Raw genomic sequence first — 18,467 nt, forward strand, 5'->3', positions numbered from 1 at the left:
AGATCTGGTTTGGTTTTTGTTTTAAATTAATTTTTATAAGTACATAGTAGGTATGTGCCTTTATGGGGTACATGAGATATTGATACAGGCACAATGATCACATCAGGGTAAATAGGGTATCTGTCAAGCATCTGTCATTTCTTTGTGTTACAGACATTCCAATTATATTCTTTTAGTTATTTATGAATGTACAGTAAATTATTGTTGACGGTTGTCACTCTGTTGTGCTATCAAATATGATCTCTCTTTTTAAGATAGTTTCTCTTTGCTAAGATTGTATTGCTGCACACATTGGCAATCATTGCGTAATTGATTAACCTTTGAAGACAGCTTCTTGCAGGAAAAAAAAAAAAAAAACTGTTGAGAAAGGTATGAGTAATTTGTGTGAAAACATATTCTATTTTCATAATGACCACAGAATACTGTGGCGTTCTACCAACCTAGTGGAATGTATGTGAACATTCTCCCTTTCTCTGAAGATTTCTTCTTTTAAGTGTCTTAGTTTCAGTGAATTGTCTCTATCTTGGGTAAGAAGTTCAGGGTTCTCTTTCAAACCCAAGCATTTTACCTAAAGAAAGCTGAGAAAGCTAGGACAGATGTTATTCTCACAGAAATTTAAAAGAAACTTGCTAATTTTCTTATGGCCTTTCTTTTCTTCACAGAAAGACCGGGCAGTCAGCCTGACCTAAAACATCAGTTAGTCAGCAACCCTGCAAAAAATTACAGTGTCCTGCCAACGCTTTAGCCACCACACCCATCACACCCATGCCCAGAACTCTCCTTGATATTTCACCCCATTCAAATCTGCTCTAAATGGGTCCTGACCAAACCTGAAATACACCCTGAACGTATTTCTGTTAGTTCCCCCACCCCTTTAGTCTCTTACTATAATATTTGAATCTTATCCCCAAGAGCTTGCTTATCTAAAACTTTCCTAAATTTATTTTTATTAAGCCGTGGGAATAGGAAACCAGTAGCCTGAGAACTCCTGCAAACAGAGCTCATTTCACTGTTTACATCACCCAACAAATAAGAGGCTTCTCCAGTTTGAACTCTGACTTTGAACCCCCGCTTCACTCCTTTGTTGTGGTAGTGATTAATGTTTTCCTGGTACCTTTTTCTTTAGCAAGTCATTCAAAGAAGCATATATTAGCCACTTAGAATCCGGAAATAAATTTGCTATTTTGTGAGAATTATTGGATGGTGAAATTTTTTGTTCTTTAGGATTTTTTTTCTTAATTTTTGAGACAGGGTCTTTCTCACCCAGGCTGGAGTGCAGTGGCACAATCACGGCTCACTGCAGCCGTGAGCTCCTGGGCTCAAGTGATCCACCCACTTCAGCCTCCTGAGCAGCTGGGACTACAGACACATGCCACCACACCCAGCTTAGTTTGTATTATTTTTTGTAGAGACAGGGTCTCACTATGTGGACCAGGCTGGTCTCAAACTCCTGGGCTCTAGCGATCCTCCTGCCTTGGCCTCCCAAAGTAGTGCGATTACAGGTGTGAGTCACTGTGGCTGGCCTTGGATGGTGAAGTTGTAATTTTCTAAGTGGTTTTGTCCACTCAAAGAACTCAATTATAACTAGCAGATTTCTGGGTAAGCAAAGAATGAGAAGAAATGGAGCTGAGTATTCTGAGCCTTTTATTTTAGACCATAGGGTCATATAATAGGATTATTCATGATCCTTGATTCGTGACATATTATCATCATAGTCTTAGATGCAGAGGTCCATGCATGTCCAACTTCATTCATTATTTAGTTCTTTTTTAAAGTGGAATTTTCATGTCTTATTTCTAACAACCAACTTCTCTTTCCTAATTTTTCAAATACAAAAGTTTTATTTGGAGAGTAATCCTAGGAAAGACTTAGAGAAATAAAGAAGAGAACTGATAAATGATGCATTATCAAACAAGTTACCACTCTGAGTAGATCTTAATTGTCTGGATAATTCTGGGAACCAATGTAGATTACATGAATCAGAATTTTCTCTTTCTAAGGGGAAGTGTGCTGGTATATTTAAAGCTGATAACTTTAAAATTTAAAGGGACATTATTTATCTGGCATTTTCAGACCACTACATCCAATGGCAGAGGGCTCCCTGAAATCTTGGACAGTTAAAAGTTGGTCTGGCATGCATGGAATTACAGAGAGGGCACCAATTACATCTGCCTCAGTTAGAAGCTAAACAGTATTATTAATGCATATGTTTCAAAGGTATTCCCAATTAAATTAGTTCCTAAATGAATTTTATGCTTTCAACATTTAGCCAACAACAAATGGTTCTTTCCTAGTTAAAATAAAGAACTTAAATGGGATTGACATTGGGATTCTTAATGCCTGACAAATTTTAAAGACCATTGCATAGTTTGATGAGTTTTGGCAAATGTATAAACTTGTGTAACCTATATCCCAATCAAGATATTGAACAGAAATTCTGCTGGTGTCTCCTTTCAGTCACTCACCATTTTCTGTAAGTAATTCTTGCTCTACCTTCTATCATAGGTTGCCTGTTCTTGAATTTCATATGAAAGTATCATATAGTACATGGTCCTTTCTATCTGGCTTCTTTTGCTCAACATAATGTTGCATGTATTATTTGTTCCATCTCTTTACTGTAGAATAATATTCCATTGTATTAGAATAATATTTCATTATATTAATTATATGAGGAAGCCCAGGGGATCTTCCTCTCAGAAATGTTTTTGAGGATTTAAGAAAGTCTTTTTAGAGACCAGGGGATTTTCTAAAGCTTTTTTATTTAGCCTTTTCATTTTTAAAAATACGTTGTCCTGGCCCTGAAAATTAACATAGCTTTATCAACACAGATGCCTGCCAAATTAGGCTGCCTCTAAAACAGCTCCAGTCATGGGCAAGGCAGAATTTTAATAAATATGAATGCTCTATTCTTAGTATTTCACCACTTCAAGTTGTGTGTTTCTTATTCTTCTGTGTAGTTCTTTAAAACCCATTTGAAATTTATTGAAACTGATTCTGTGGCCTTGCATATATGCCTTATCCTGGTGAATATAACATGTAGACTTGGGGGTACATTCTGCATTTGGGTGTTTTATTCTATAAATTGAATTAGGTTAAGATGGTTGATAACATTTTCAAATCTTGTGTGTTACTGAGTTTTTTTTCCTACCTTACCTGTCAATTCAAAATAAGGTTGTAAAAGAACAAATGATAGATGGGACAAACAGAAAAGAAATAGCGGGACAATAGACTTAAATCCAACCTTATCCGTAGACTTCAATCCAGCCAAGTCAACCATATTTATATTATGTTAAATATAAGTAGATTAAATTCTCCCTTAACACCATCAGTTTTTGCTTCATGTATTTGGAAGCTCTGTTATTAGTTGCAAAAACATTTGCGCTTGTTATGACTTCCTGAGGAATTAACTCTTATCATTGTAAAATATCTTTCTTTCTAGTCATACTTCCTGATTTGTAGTTTTTTAATATATCTGCTCCTGCTTTTCTATGCTTGCGTGTGTATGTTATCTCATTTTTCATCCTTTTACTATTATATTTCTTTATATTTAAAGTCTCTATTAATAGCACATAATTAGGACTTAAAAAAACTAATCTGATGATCTCTGGCCCTTATCAGTGTTTATTCCATTTGTACTTAATGTAATTTTTAAAATGTTATTTTGAAAAATTGTTTTATTTTGATAACTTTAGGGGTTCAAGTGGTTTTCAGTTACATGGATGAATTGTATAGTGGTGAGGTCTGGGATTTTAGTGCTCCTGTCACCTGAATAGTGTACATTGTACCCAATAGGTAGTTTTTCATCCTTACCTTCCTCTCACTCTTCCTGCTTCTGAGTCTCCACTGTCCATTTATGCCACTTTGTATGCCTTTGCATACCCATGGCTTAGCTCCAACTTGCACAATACTTAATCCAATTATTTACATGCTTCAGTTTAAGTCTACCACCTTGGCTATTGATTTTTCTTCCTCTTATGTGTCCATTGTTCCTTCATTACTGCCTTTGGATTTAATAAAATTGTGACTGAGGCTGCAGGGTTGTATGAGCCCAGGAATTCAAGACCAGCCAACCGGCAACATAGTGAGACCTTGTCTCAAAAACAAACAAAAAGTAAAGTTTCTGTGAATTCATATTCTCCACAACACTTGGCTATGTCAATTTTTTTTCACTAATTAGGTATAAAACATTATCACATTCCTTTAGATTCCTCATTTATTAATGATATTAAGCACTTCTTCATATTTTTATTGGTTGAAAACATTTCTGCCAAATGATTGTTCATATCCTCACACCTCCCACTTTTTCATTGATTTCTAGGAATTCTACACTTGGAATACCACTGAACTGGACCACTTATATTTGACTACTTTTAACTTATTAGAGAAATCTTTGGCCTTTGATTCTAACGCCAGTCCCTGGCTACCTGTTTAATTTGCAAAACCTTCCAAATTAGACCCCCTTATCCTACTCCGTTTTTCCCCTTAGCACCTACCACCTTCGCCATGTTACATACGTGTTTATTACTTGTATGTACTGTCTTTCCCTTACTAGTACATGTAGGCTGCTACATGATATAGAGATTAAGAGTTAGCGTTTTGAACTTTCATAACAATTTAACATTGTCATCATATTTTTATGAAATGAAGAGATTCGTCTCCAATGAATTGGAAATTTTTGAAGAACTAGTTCTTCACTACTTTGAAAAGTGTGATCTAGGTTGTCTCATACCTTCATGTAATAGCATTTGAAAGGCTCATTGAACAGAACAGAGAAGAATTCAGTAACTACTATACCTATCGGACTTGAAAAAGTGTTTATGTTCTACACAAAATATAGTTGCTAACAAAGACGAATATTTTTTTCTAATTTAGTGAGAAGGTATGTTTTTCTAACTAACATGGGCATTACTTTGTGTTATTGGTATTCCCATGTTTAACTGAGCCTGGTATATGTCTCTTTGTTTTATATATACACATATATAAATGGATCTATACAAAATACTGCTTTTTAAATGAAAGAGCATGCAAGCCACTTAATTATGTAATTCAGCTTAATCCTTTATGCTCTCAGTTTTCATGTTTTGAGTTTCTCAGACAAGAGTGTGGTTATTAAATGCCTGTCTTGCTTCTTTGGATGCTGCACTGGCTGAGTGTGTGAATACATTTTTTGGAATGACCTAGGTTCATAACCTAACTTGTTGATTCCTTGTTTTCTGGGTAACCGTAGACACATACCTTGAGTATTTTCATGCTGTAGTATTTCCAGATAAATGGTAGTGATATTTTTCACCTTTGGAAGTGAGTAAAGTTCTGGAAAATCCTTAAGTGAAATGACTTTAATTCAAAACAATATTTTACAGCAATTATATGGCATTATGTTAGAATGAATGCATAATCGGGAACTGATCCAAGAAGCTGATACCAGAACTATAAATATATTTGTGAAAATAAAGAGGTGAGATTTGGCTGCTTGGAAACAGAGGGCAAAGGTTTCTGTGAAACAGAATATGCCTTTTATTTCCCAGGTATTTGTTCTATCACAGTGTACATAACATAGTAAGAGCTTTATTTGGGTGCTTAGTCTGGTACCTGAAATGCGTTAGTGAATGTTGAAAATCACATTATCCTGACTTTTTCCTGCCAATGACTAAATTTTTTGCAAGCATTATCTCAATGTATTTTTTAACAGATAAACCAATGAATAGATTGTGACATAATTTCAGGATGAACCCATCTTCAGATAGGATCGGGTAAAGAGAAATTATGTTTTATAGTGGAAGTCAGACAGACCTAGGTTAGAAACTGAACTTTGCTGTATTTACTTTGCTGTGTTTCCATGCAAAAATGAAACATCTTTTATCCTCATTTATAAAATGGAGATGAATTCACACATTTTATAAGGCTGTTGTCTAATATTGTCATCATATTTTTATGAAATGAAACATAATGGATAATTATGTAATATTATGGATAATTTATGTAAATGTGTAGGAAACACTATAGGCACTCAGTATGTGATACCTGTGGCTCCATTACAAAAGGTTTAATACCAGTAGGAGTGTGTGTGTATGTGTATGTTTACATACACGTAGTATATTTGTTAGTGAATCCTTTTCATAGACAAATCTTAAGCCCTTGTACAGAAAGAAAAAAAAATTAATAAAGCAGAGATTGGGTGGGGCTGGTAAAGGGAGAAAGGAGTGTTGTCTGGCCAGTGCTTGTCATGGCCCTCAGCAAGCTTCCATGGCCATCCCTGTTGCCCTTTACAGAGGCCTAGAGTTCTAGAGGACAGCATGGAAACCATGCTAGTGGATTTTAAACACCTCAAGTGCAAGAATGGAATCTTCTTTATAACTGATACAGGTATCACATGTGGCCTTGTGCTACAGTAGGTGAGTGGCCACAACTTACTGCTCCACTACTGAAGTTCCTCCTCCATATTTGACTATACAGCAGAGTTTTCCTTTGAACCTGAATTAGCAAACCCACTAGCAAGCCTATGTCATTTAATGGATATAATAATAACATCATTTTTTTTCCAGATCTAGGTTGGAATTTGCCCCTGACAAATAAGAAAATGATGAGTGATGCAAGCGATATGTTGGCTGCGGCATTGGAGCAGATGGATGGTATCATAGCAGGTGATCTGCATCCTGTGAAAGACAGAATCACAACATTTACTCTGCTCACTTCACTTTTTCACTACAACTTTCATATTATCTTTTTACTTGATTTTCATTTTTTAGCCCTATGCCTTTTGCTTCCCTGTAATTTCACCTTTGTTCTTCTTCTCCATTTTCTGCCAGCATTATTCTCAAACATTATTTTAAAGTATCAAAAATTCCAGTTCCATCCTAGGTTTCTAATCAAGGATAAAGAATCCGCGTCTCAGGTGGTTCTGGTGTAGGTGATCTGTGGGCCATACTTCGAGGGACACTGCTCTACCCAGTAACCGCGAATGTTCTGACCTGTTTTCCTGAATTCAAAATTCACTTTCCACCAATGACTCCCATATGTTTGTTTGTTTGTTTGTTTTTGAGAAGGAGTCTCGCTCTGTTGCCCAGGCTGGAGTGCAGTGGTGCAATCTCAGCTCACTGCAACCTCCACCTCCCGGGTTCAAGCAGTTCTCTGTCTCAGTCTCCCAAGTAGCTGGGATTTAGGCGCCCACTGCCACGTCTGGCTAATTTTTGTATTTTTACTACAGACGGGGTTTCACCATCTTGGCCAGGCTGGTCTTAAACTCCTGACCTTGTGATCCACCCTTCTCGGCCTCCCAAAGTACTGGGATTACAGGCGTGAGCCACCATGCCCGGGCATGTCAATTTCTTTTTTTTTTTTTTTTAAGAGAGGAGGTCTTGCTCTGTTGCTCAAGCTGGAGTGCAGTGGCTATTTACAGGCATGATTACCTGTGAATAACATGCATAGTACAGCCTTGAAATGTTGGGCTCAAGCAATCTTCCCACCTCAAGTACCTGCGATTATAGGCATGTGTCACTGCACCCAGCTTGTTCACATCTATTTACCTTCCCAATTCTTTGCTAAGCTTCCAGTCCCTGTCTCTAATTTCCAACCAGATGCCTCTCCAGAATGTCCTATAGGCATATCAATATAATCATTTAACACATTGAGCTCATTATCTTTCCTCAGAATTTACTCTGATAGTCTTTATCTGGGTTCATTTCATAACCCTTCATCCACAGTTTTTCTAAGCCAGAAATCATTTGGTCCAGTATTGGTCAGGAATGGACCAGCTCTAATATTTGTATTTTCTGATCTGCTACTTTCTTAACCATCATCTCCATGAGGCCAGCACACCTCACACCAAAGCCCACCAGGTTCTTTTTCTTTCTATACCCCAGGATTGGCCTCCTCGTTAGGAATTGGACCATGGATATTTACCATCAACTACATGGTTTTAATTTTTGCACCATGTAAATCTGACTTGGAGAGATTTATGTGATTGAATTCTCTTTTTTCTGTTTCTTTTGATTGTTCCTTACTGTGACTAGACTGGTTTACCACCTTCGGCTTTGGTATTTTTATCTAACATAAATCCCATTGCTCTCTCTGTGATTTTGTTTAACTTAGGTTCTAAGGCCCTGGAATATTCCAATGGGATTTTCGATTGCCAATCTCCCACCTCTCCATTCATGGGAAGTTTGCGAGCTTTGCACCTTGTGGAAGACCTGCGTGGATTGTTAGAGATGATGGAAACAGATGAGAAAGAAGGTTTGAGATGCCAGATTCCAGATTCAACAGCAGAAACGCTTATTGAATGGCTTCAGAGTCAAATGGTAGGGTCTGCCTGTTATAAATTCCGTGTTATGAATCCTTTGTTGCTTATTCTAAAATTTAGAACATAGAATAGCTGATTAGAACAAGAAAAGTTTAAGGCAACAGATGTGCTCAGTTTTTTTTGAGATGGAGTTTCAAAAAAACTGTCGTCCAGGCTGGAGTGCAGTGGCGTGATCTTTTCTCACTGCAAGCTCCGCCTCCTGGGTTCACACTATTCTCCTGCCTCAGCCTCCTGAGTAGCTGGAACTACAGGCGCCCGCCACCACGCCCGGCTAATTTTTTGTATTTTTAGTAGAGACAGGGTTTCACCATGTTAACCAGGATGGTCTCGATCTCCTGACCTTGTGATCCACCCGCCTCGGCCTCCCAAAGTGCTGGGATTACCGGCATGAGCCACCGCGCCTGACCAAGGATAACTTTTTAAAAAGTGCTATTAGTGTACATTTTATAAATAGCAACTGCAGGGCACCTGATTCTGCCCATAAAAACAGACTGGCTTTTAGATTGTGCTTGAATGACCTCCTGTGGCTTAAATCAAATAGTCCTATAAGGGAAAGAATCTTGCACATAATAGATGATTTCTCAGTCATATTGGATTCTCCACTATAACGGACCCAATAGCAATTCTAAATGGAAAGCGTAATGAAAGACATTCAAAACGCCACGGGATTTACAGCAGTATTTGCCCTGAAGTGCCATCTAGTGGTTTATGGCAATCATGTCAATTCCAGTTCTCGAATTAAATTGTGGAGTTGGGCCTTTAACCCATTTATGCGTAGTGTTCCATTATTGGAACGCTAAGCTTGTGGGAGTTATTTATATTCTAGTCAAAGTCATCGCCAAGGTCTCATTTTTCAAAAAAAAAAAAAAAATTGCAACCTCTGGCATAAGTGGGTTAATGGTGTTATTCACTGAACAATGAGGCCTCTTTTTAGGCGTCTTTCTCAAAAATTGATGATGTAGCAGAGCTACCCTTTGTCTGGGCATGGTGGTAAATACCAGGGTTTTAATCTGTGATGATTACATAAAATCTAAAGAATGTCACAAAAACAGATTCAGTGGAGGACAAAGGAAAGGAGATATTTTGTGCTTAAAGGATATTCGGTTTTCAGTAAGATGCACTAATATGCTTATGAGCTAACTGTGTTGATATAAAAACTAATGAGAATTGTATGAAAGAATCATGATCTAATTTTGGATCTGTGGTAGACAGGAAAACTGCTTGCTTTGGGAACCTTGAGAGTACATCCTACAGCTAAAACATTTTCATATGATGTGATACAAATAGTAGAGCTCCCAGCCAGTCCTGTGCTGAATACTCTGTGTTCTCACCTATTTTACCTCTGCGTTTCTGAGTGCAAATAATACAATCCTTTAGCGGTGGTGCAGCTACACAAACTTGACAACTGGAGATATTTTATTTGTTAAAACACATAATGCCTTACTATTATACTTTATATTTGCTCTGCAAATTTCTCCTCCAGAGATTTAAAGGTCTAGGTTTGCTGATTTCTTTGGAGATTGCTTCATGCTCTGAAATTGGTGTTTCCTGGCATATTCCTTAGTCTGTTTCAATGTCCTATCTCACCCCTTCTTTACTCCATGTTCTTCTGACCATTTAGCATGCAGCGAAAAAAGGAATTTACTATTGATAGAAGAACCTATTTCTATCCCACACCCAGAGGCCACCAATGGCAATAGTAGCCTAAGCATACCTGTAGTTCAATTTTTGACATGTGTCTAAAACATTTCCATTAACATGTGCTTCATCTGTTCTGTGAAAGTATGTCCAGAAATGATAAAAAGTAATGATGATTACATCTGAATATAAGTTAGATCATGACACTCACTCCTTTTTTCAGAAACAGCCAATGGTATCACATCTTACTCAGAGTAAAAACCACAGTGCTTACTGTGGGCTGCAAGGCCTTGTAGGATTTGCTCCCCATGACTTTCTGACCTCATCTCTCATCACACATCTCCTTATTCACTCCACGCCAAGCACATGGGCTATTTCACTGATTCTTAAATATGCCAGGTACACTGGCCTCTGAGCCTTTGCACTGGCTTTTCCAGGCACTGGCTTTTCACTCTGCCTGGAAAGCTCTTTCCCCAGATATTTGTATGGCTAGCTCCCTCATATTCTTCTGGTATTTACTCAAAAGTCCTCCTCTCAGTGAGGCCTTGCATCACCACCCTAACTAAAATTATACCCATTTATTCTTTGTCTTACATCTCCCTGCTTTATTTGTTCTTAGCATTCACCACTTTCTTATGTGCAGTGTATTTGTGACGTTTATATGATTTATTTTCTGTCTTTTCAACTGGAATGTAAGCATCATGAATCCAATTTCTGCCCTTAATTTTTAAAAAATACTGTATCCCTAGTGCTTAGAAGAATGCCTGGCTCAGTAGTTATATTTGTAATGAATGATGCTCCATGGATGATAAAGTGGAATGCACGTTCGAATGAATGGAAGTTGTTTTAAATTTATTCCTCGGATGGGTAATGGCTTGTTGATCAATGTTTTTAGTTGCTTTCTCTCTTATTATTTGACATTTTAACCTTGAGAGTCCACAAAATGACAAATATTTTAAAGAACTAATGAAGATTCAGTTTTTATTCTAGAAGTAGCAATAACAAAATAAACTAGATGTAGATCTAGAGAGATAAGGAATTTTTGTAGTTGCTAAATTTATATCCATGTAACTTATTTATATGAATTCCTCACCTTGCCCCAACTTTCCAAATTAAGTGTGTTTTCTCGAGCACACAGAGAATGACAGGATGAAAGAAGAAAGGCAGCAAAAGGCAAAAAACAAAGCAAGAAGAGGAGAGCAGGACTGACTGTTTGGAACCATAAAAGCATAGGAGTGAAATTGAGTTGTCAGCACACACCTACCGTGATAGACTTTATTTTAGAACCAAAAACCAACTTGGGCCAGCTTTGGGAATCCAACAAGTAGAAGATTATATGCTTATAATTTAGTGATTTGCTGATAATATTAGATTTTTCCAATTTAATATTTCAGAAGTTAGGATGTGTTTTATGATCTTAAAATGGGTATATGTATACATTTTAGCTGGGATCCATCCTCCCTTCCTCTCTCCCTTCTTTCCTTTTTATTAATAAGGTACTTAGAATAGTCAAATTTTAGAGACAGAAAGTAGAATGGTGACTGCCAGGAGCTGAGGGGAGCAGAGAATGGGAAGATAATACTTGTTGCATATAGAATTTCAGTTTTGCAAGATGAAAAGATGGATGATGGTGATGGTTGCAAAACAGTGTAAATGTGCTTAATACGACTGAACTATACACTTTAAAATGGTTAAAATGCTAAATTTTCCATGTGTATTTTACAATAAAAAGTTAAAATTGATGGCATTCTAGAATTTAAGGAACACAGAATCCTAGCAAATTCCCCCTTCATATTTGAGTATGGGGAAACTGCCCAAATAAAAATGATTGTGATGTTTAAAAAAAGGAAGCAGTGAATGATAAGGCAGGAGTGCATCTAGGCAGTTTCAAATGCAAGCTGTAGTAACAGCAGACCTGAATTTTAATGTTGGCCCTAACTCTTCAAAGCTTGTATGACCTTGTGAAAATGTCTGAAGTTCTGTGTCTTGGTTTTCTCATCTGTAAAATGGGGATGATGGTTACTGCCACTTAGGATTGTAAGGATCCTATGAACGAATGTATGCTGAGGGCTTATTAATACGCCTGGAAAAAGGCTAGTCAGAAAGGCAATACTGAAGAGTAGAGTGTAGAGAAGAGAATAGAGGGAGAATGTTTAACAGGAACCCTTTGCAGTGAGGGAAACAGTTGGGTCCAGTTGCAAGGGGAGTTAGGTTACAAACCACACATACATAGTTCCCTTCTTGCGATAAAAGAGTACAAACATTTCTCAGACTACAGAGAAGCTTCTGTAATATTTTAGAAAAACTTAAATTCAAAAATTTTTGGAAATAATTATGTATCTGTAAATAATAACAGATAAATAATTATGGTTCCATTCATGTTTAATGATGGCCAACTTGACAGGCCCTGTACTTTAAGATGGGTACTGACCTTTTCATTAGTGCAACTGGGCATTTGCAGTTCCAACTATCATTTTGCCTGGGCCAGGGGGATCCCCTGGTTTCTTGTAGGATGCAGGTTATTTCTTTACTACTGATTGCTCCTGCCTGTTTGTTTCATATGATCAGACACTGAATGTCATCAAATACCAACACTAGTAGCCTGTTACCATGAAGGGATATTAAATCTGTAAGAATGAATTTACAAGTGTAGCTGTAGGCTTCTAGAAATGAACAAATTTTTTTTAAAACTCAGAAGTGTGTCTCCTTGGTTAAAAAAAACTATAGACTATGACATATTTGTTTAGTTACTAAGGCTGAATTTTCTGTCTTGATTGTGAAATATTATAATGTGTTAACACAGATTTTTTTTTTTTTTTTTTTTTTTTTTTTTGAGACGGAGTCTCACTCTGTCGCCCAGGCTGGAGTGCAGTGGCCGGATCTCAGCTCACTGCAAGCTCCGCCTCCCGGGTTCACGCCATTCTCCTGCTTCAGCCTCCCGAGTAGCTGGGACTACAGGCGCCCGCCATCTCGCCCGGCTAATTTTTTGTATTTTTTTTTTTTTTTTTTTTTTTTTTTTTGAGACGGAGTCTCGCTCTGTCGCCCGGGCTGGAGTGCAGTGGCCGGATCCCAGCTCACTGCAAGCTCCGCCTCCCGGGTTTACGCCATTCTCCTGCCTCAGCCTCCCAGTAGCTGGGACTACAGGCGCCCGCCACCTCGCCCGGCTAGTTTTTTGTATTTTTTAGTAGAGACGGGGTTTCACAGTGTTAGCCAGGATGGTCTCGACCTCCTGACCTCGTGATCCGCCCGCCTCGGCCTCCCAAAGTGCTGGGATTACAGGCTTGAGCCACCTCGCCCGGCCAACACAGATATTAGGAGAATTACTTGCTTTATGAAGCTTCAGATTCAAGAAGGCAAATAGAAAAATATGTCTAATTGTTTGAGTCAAGCAAGTAGTTATTTACTTTAGGTCTAACTTGATGAGTTGCCCTAAAACATTCTTATAATTTTTTTTTAACTGAGGATCATGAACTTGATCCATGTCAGCAGGGGATCAGGTAGTGAAATCCCAAAGATGTCTGACTATTTGGCAGTTTTAATTATGAGGCCATCTCAAAGTCAGCAGAAATTACAAAAATACAATTTTCAACAAAGTGAGTGAAATACTAATGGTGAATACTAATGGTAATAACTCCAAAGCAGGCATCATCACCCATGAGATAGAGTGTAAACAGGGGAAATGAGGTGTTCTGGACTGACTTCAGACCTGTTAAATCATCATAATACACTTCTCTCTTATTTTTACATTAAAAGTTAGATAACATTAATCCCAAATGTATATTTTTAAAAGTTGCTATAAAAATAAAAATACTCATAACTTAAAAGAGTTCAACCACGGGACGTGCTCTCTGCAGGGATTCTGGCTGTTCTCCCTGAGTCCCTGACTCCCAGCCCCACGACACAGTCCCCTTCCTACCACCCTCTGATCCCTGCTGCTTTCTGACCGGCTTTGCTTTTCATCTGTGCCTCTAGGAAATGTTTTCTCAGGCCTCGGCAAACAAGATACATCTTAAGATTATATCCCGTAGGTGATCACAATTATCTGAGTCATGCGGTGCCTCACTGAGACATCCTAGCTAAAATTAAGGCAGTTTTCCCCGTAGTCTTCAAGTAAACTCCCATGACAGTGTTCACAGACACAGAAAAACAAATTGACCAAATCAGCAGAATTCTTAGTTTACAGAGGTAAAAGATGTACTTTTCATGGAATCCTAGGCCACTGGTATTTGTTAGGATTGAATGGAAAGAGGTTTCCCTGTTCCTTTAGGAAAGTGAGTTAAGAAAGAAAAAGTGACAAGAACAATAGGGACTTTTTCTTGGTCCCATGTTATCCTTCCAAAGTAGAAGACAGATTCCTTCTCTAGATCTCTGTATCCTATCACATGTTGCTGGCTTTCAACAAATGTTGAATAAATTAATGAATCACAATATTAAATGAATGAAGTTGCTACTGTACTGGGATAGGAGCCGGGGCTTTGCTTCTAGGGATACTGGGATCTTCTTTTTTCTCTATCCTTCCCAAATTCAGGGGACTTAGGTGTATACCTATGACTAGGGTAATATTATAGTCTAAACATGTCCCCTCTCTTGCCCACTGTGAAGCTCATGCCCTTATTCCATCACACCCAGTGAGAGGACAGGGGAGTGGAGTACTGCCACTGCCTGGTTGCTTGGTTTCCAGCATCACTGATATCATGTTCTTTGACTCTTTGGACAGTAGCGGTGTAAGATACCTTATTATGCTATTGAACTCAAATGCTCTTCATGGCTGAAGGATTCAAGTCTTAATCTCTCCTCCTAGTTCAGAGTCTAGTGGAGAGCAAGCATGCAGTAAATGTTTGCATGCGTGGCAGAGGTATAATTCCGAGTAGACAATACTGTCATAGTAATTATTTATTTTGGTAACTAGAGATAACGTTTACTTAAAGGAGATTTCATGGACTGAGCCTTACTCTTCCTTTCTTGATACTGAATGTTTACAAACAGAATTATGAAATCAAGACTCCATGACAGCTTTAATAACTAGTTTTAAAAATAAGTATAATGACTGGATGGAATGTGGTCTGTGCATGCATTTGTGTATATGTAGTATTACTAATCCAGCTGTGCTTTAACATCTGTTGACCTTAAAATGGGGGCTGTTTTCTTTTCCCCATTTTAATTTAGGTACTCACCATTCTGATTTAGGACTATTACACTCAAAATTGGTTTCTGTTTTGTAAAATAAATAAGCATAATAATGGCAAATCACTGCTTGTATGTTGATTTTGGATGTAGACAGGACAGCAGAGCTCAGGAAAGAACAAAGTGAAACAAAGGGGAAACAGGGAAGACAACTGTAGACCAGTGCAAACCAATAGAACCCAGAAACTCAAAGGAAAACACAGCGTGGTGTTACAAGTAAAGACAGCGGGTGAGACTCCTACCTTCCGTGAATTAATAACTCTTGAAATGGAGTGGCGAGTGCATGGGGTTTCATCACGCTCATTTCTCAACTTTAAATCTATTTGAAATTTTCTGTAATAAAAAACATTTTTTAAACAGACGCAAAGGAAAGATGTTAACATTTCTTATGTCTTTATGCTTGATTGTAATACTTGATAATTAAAAGGAAGTTGATATAAAAAGAAGGCTTTCTAACTGGGGAGGGTGACCACACCCACCTTTAAATACGGGGCCTGTAACTCAGCTCACACCCAACCAATCAGGTAGTAAAGAGAGCTCATTAAAATACCAATTAGGCTAAAAGCAGGAGGGAAAGAAATAATCAAATCATCTATCACGTGAGAGCACAGGGGGAGGGACAATAATCAGGATATAAACCCAGGCATTTGAACCAGCAGTGGCAACCCCCTTTGGGTCCCCTCCTGTTGTGTGGGAGCTCTGTTTTCACTCTATTAAATCTTGCAACTGCAAAAATAAATAAATAATAAATAAGTAAATAAATAAATAAATTAAAGAAGGCTTTCCACTTATGATGGTGAAGGGAAAAGTAGATGGTGTTCTAATGTTATGTGTAGCACCTGCCATGTAGAGTCAGGGAATTCGTTTTCCAGGTGAGGTTCCTGGCTAGCTCTAAGATTCTTTAATTCTATGAGGGATAAAGCTTTTTAGATGTGTTTCTCCCCATCATGCCAGGGAAACCTGGCAGAAGCCACAAGTTCCTTAATTAAATCAAAGTACCAGTGTTACAGTTGAGTTAGATCTCTCTCCCTGACTCTCCACACTCACTATTGGTTGGCTACTGTACTGTTGAAATCCCCACGTTGATTCCAGTTTCGACTTAGCTGAATTGGATGTGGTCAATAAAAGGTTGCACCATGAGCTAAAGTAGAAAGGTAAAGTGATTTAGGCTGCTCTTCCGTGCTTTGAAAGTCAGATTGACTCAACAGGAGTTTATACTTAAATACATTTTAAATTAGGTGCTCAGGATTTTATAAGCACCGTGGAAGAATCAAAAGAAATGTAAGACACTTTTGCACTGAGAAACTTAGGCTGAGTGACCAACTCACATAAAATTATTAGTCATCCACCTGAGGCAGAATAGGATGAAACACTAAAGAGCACAGTTTAAGACAAGACCCCGAAGGTCAGCCAGTAGATGGGGAAAGGAGAATGGCACAATGTAATGAGGAGGAGGTAGAAATGGGTTATGAAAGATGGATTGACCTGAGAGGGAGGAGTGGGAGGTGAGTAGAGTGTTGGGTACAAAACCTTGGGATAGTTGTTGTAAAGGAAAATGGAAGAAAGCTCATTAAAAGGAAGAAATGGAAAATGGTAAATAGAAGTGGTGATTACAGGTTCCAAACTAGAAGTGGAATGATGAGCTTTCAGGAAGGAGTTAAGGATCAGTTCTCCCAAGCCTGCAGGAAGACAGAAAGGAAAGAAATAAGAGGTAATATATATTATATTATTACACACCGAGGAAGAAAATGTCTAGGGGAGCTCACACAAGATGGCCTTAACTATTGTCCATTACAAAGACTCTGAGATCACCTCCTAAACATAGTGGGAAGAGAGAGTACAGGCTTGGGGAGAAAGGAGCCAGTCTAGATAGAGGTCAACCATGGAGTGCATACCAGATTATAGAGGACACATAAATAAAGACTCACTGAGAAGCAAGAAGGCCAGATCAAAACCAAACCTGCCGTCATCTTTTATTCAACCCGTGTTTATTGAACACCTGTCATCATTCTTCCATTCAACAGACATTTAGTTATCACCCACTGTATGTCACATGCCAAGGCAAATCTACTTGCAAAGAATGCAGAGTCTATTAGAAGAGAGAGACATGTATGCAGTCAAGTCTAACCTTAGTGCATTCAGAGTAACGCCTGCTGTAATGAAGGTTCATCTAGATACTGTTACTGGCACATAGTAAACAGTGAATTCAAGGAAGACTTCACAGACCAAGCCCTAATAGAGGTGGACCTTAAGGAATGGGGAAAGAAGAAGAAAGGGTGGGAAAAGACGGTCCGTGCAGAAGGAGTAAAAGTAGTGTGTGAGAGAGCATGCCGTATGTGGGGAGATTTTGAGTGACTTGGTAGGTAGAACGTGGGAGTTGGAGGAAGAATAGAGACAATACGGTATGTACCTAATGGATCTTACTGCCAACATTCTTAATGCAAAGAAACAAAATTGGCAGAAATATAAACACGTGTGGACAGAACAGTCTTTACGTACTTAAGTTAACACAAGGATATAACATTGATTGCTCTTAAATTCTGTTTTATGTTCCTATGGTGAGTTTTAATATACTAAACTACCCTTGAGCATTGAGTGCTTGTAAGTATCAATACCATATTGAGAAACATACATATGCTCATTTTGAGTCAATTTTCAGTATCTGTTTCTATTTGGGGCTAATTTTGGAGAACTGGTTTTGGAACACCTCACTTCCATATCATACAAAGTAGCTTGGAAGGAAACACTGCTCTCCTCTTGCTATAATTTCCTCCAACCAGAAGAAAGATCAGTTTTGTTTGTTTTTCTTAAGACAGGGTCTTGCTTTGTTGCCCAACCTGGAGTGCAGTGGTGTAAACACGGCTCACTGTAGCCTCCACCTCCCGGGCTCAAGTGATCCTCCTTCCTTAGTCTCCAGAGTAACTAGGACCACAGGTGCACACCACTAAGCTTGGCTAAGTACTTTTTGGTTTAGTTTTTTTTGTTTTTGTTTTTTAAGAGATAGGGTCTTGCCATGTTGCCTAGGCTGGCCTCAAACTTCTGGGCTCACACAATTCTCAGCCTCCCAAAGTGCTGGAATTACAGATATGTACCACTACCCTTGGCCAGTTTTACTTTTTGTCCTCACTAAACAGCAGATTTTTTCTACTTACTGAAATGTATCTGTTTCTGAAATATTGTTACTTGTATGGGATTTTAAAAACAGATGCCTGTTAATGTCTATAATCAAAATAAGGAATTTAAACTTCTACAGGGCCTGTCTTGGCACTTTCTTAAGATTGAGAACATGGATTATGCATCCTGGCCGTTTTCCAAAAAACTACCCTCGAGAAGTTATGCACAATTTATT

General features: G+C 38.2%; 1 protein-coding gene across 15 annotated transcripts in view; it reads left to right on the top strand.

Annotated features, from left to right (window-relative positions):
* PPFIBP1 (PPFIA binding protein 1) overlaps positions 1 to 18,467 on the top strand; it is a 181,314-nt gene that overhangs the window by 110,304 nt on the left and 52,543 nt on the right. For all 15 annotated transcript variants that reach the window (XM_030939444.1, XM_010379868.2, XM_010379874.2 and 12 more), the window contains exons 3-4: positions 6,543 to 6,641; positions 8,089 to 8,294. In XM_030939444.1, the coding sequence (XP_030795304.1) occupies positions 6,578 to 6,641; positions 8,089 to 8,294 (270 nt within the window). In that variant the 5' untranslated portion in view covers positions 6,543 to 6,577. The remainder of the gene's footprint in view (positions 1 to 6,542; positions 6,642 to 8,088; positions 8,295 to 18,467) is intronic.

This window comes from Rhinopithecus roxellana, chromosome 10 (genome assembly GCF_007565055.1).
Source record: "Rhinopithecus roxellana isolate Shanxi Qingling chromosome 10, ASM756505v1, whole genome shotgun sequence".
NCBI lineage: Eukaryota > Metazoa > Chordata > Mammalia > Primates > Cercopithecidae > Rhinopithecus > Rhinopithecus roxellana.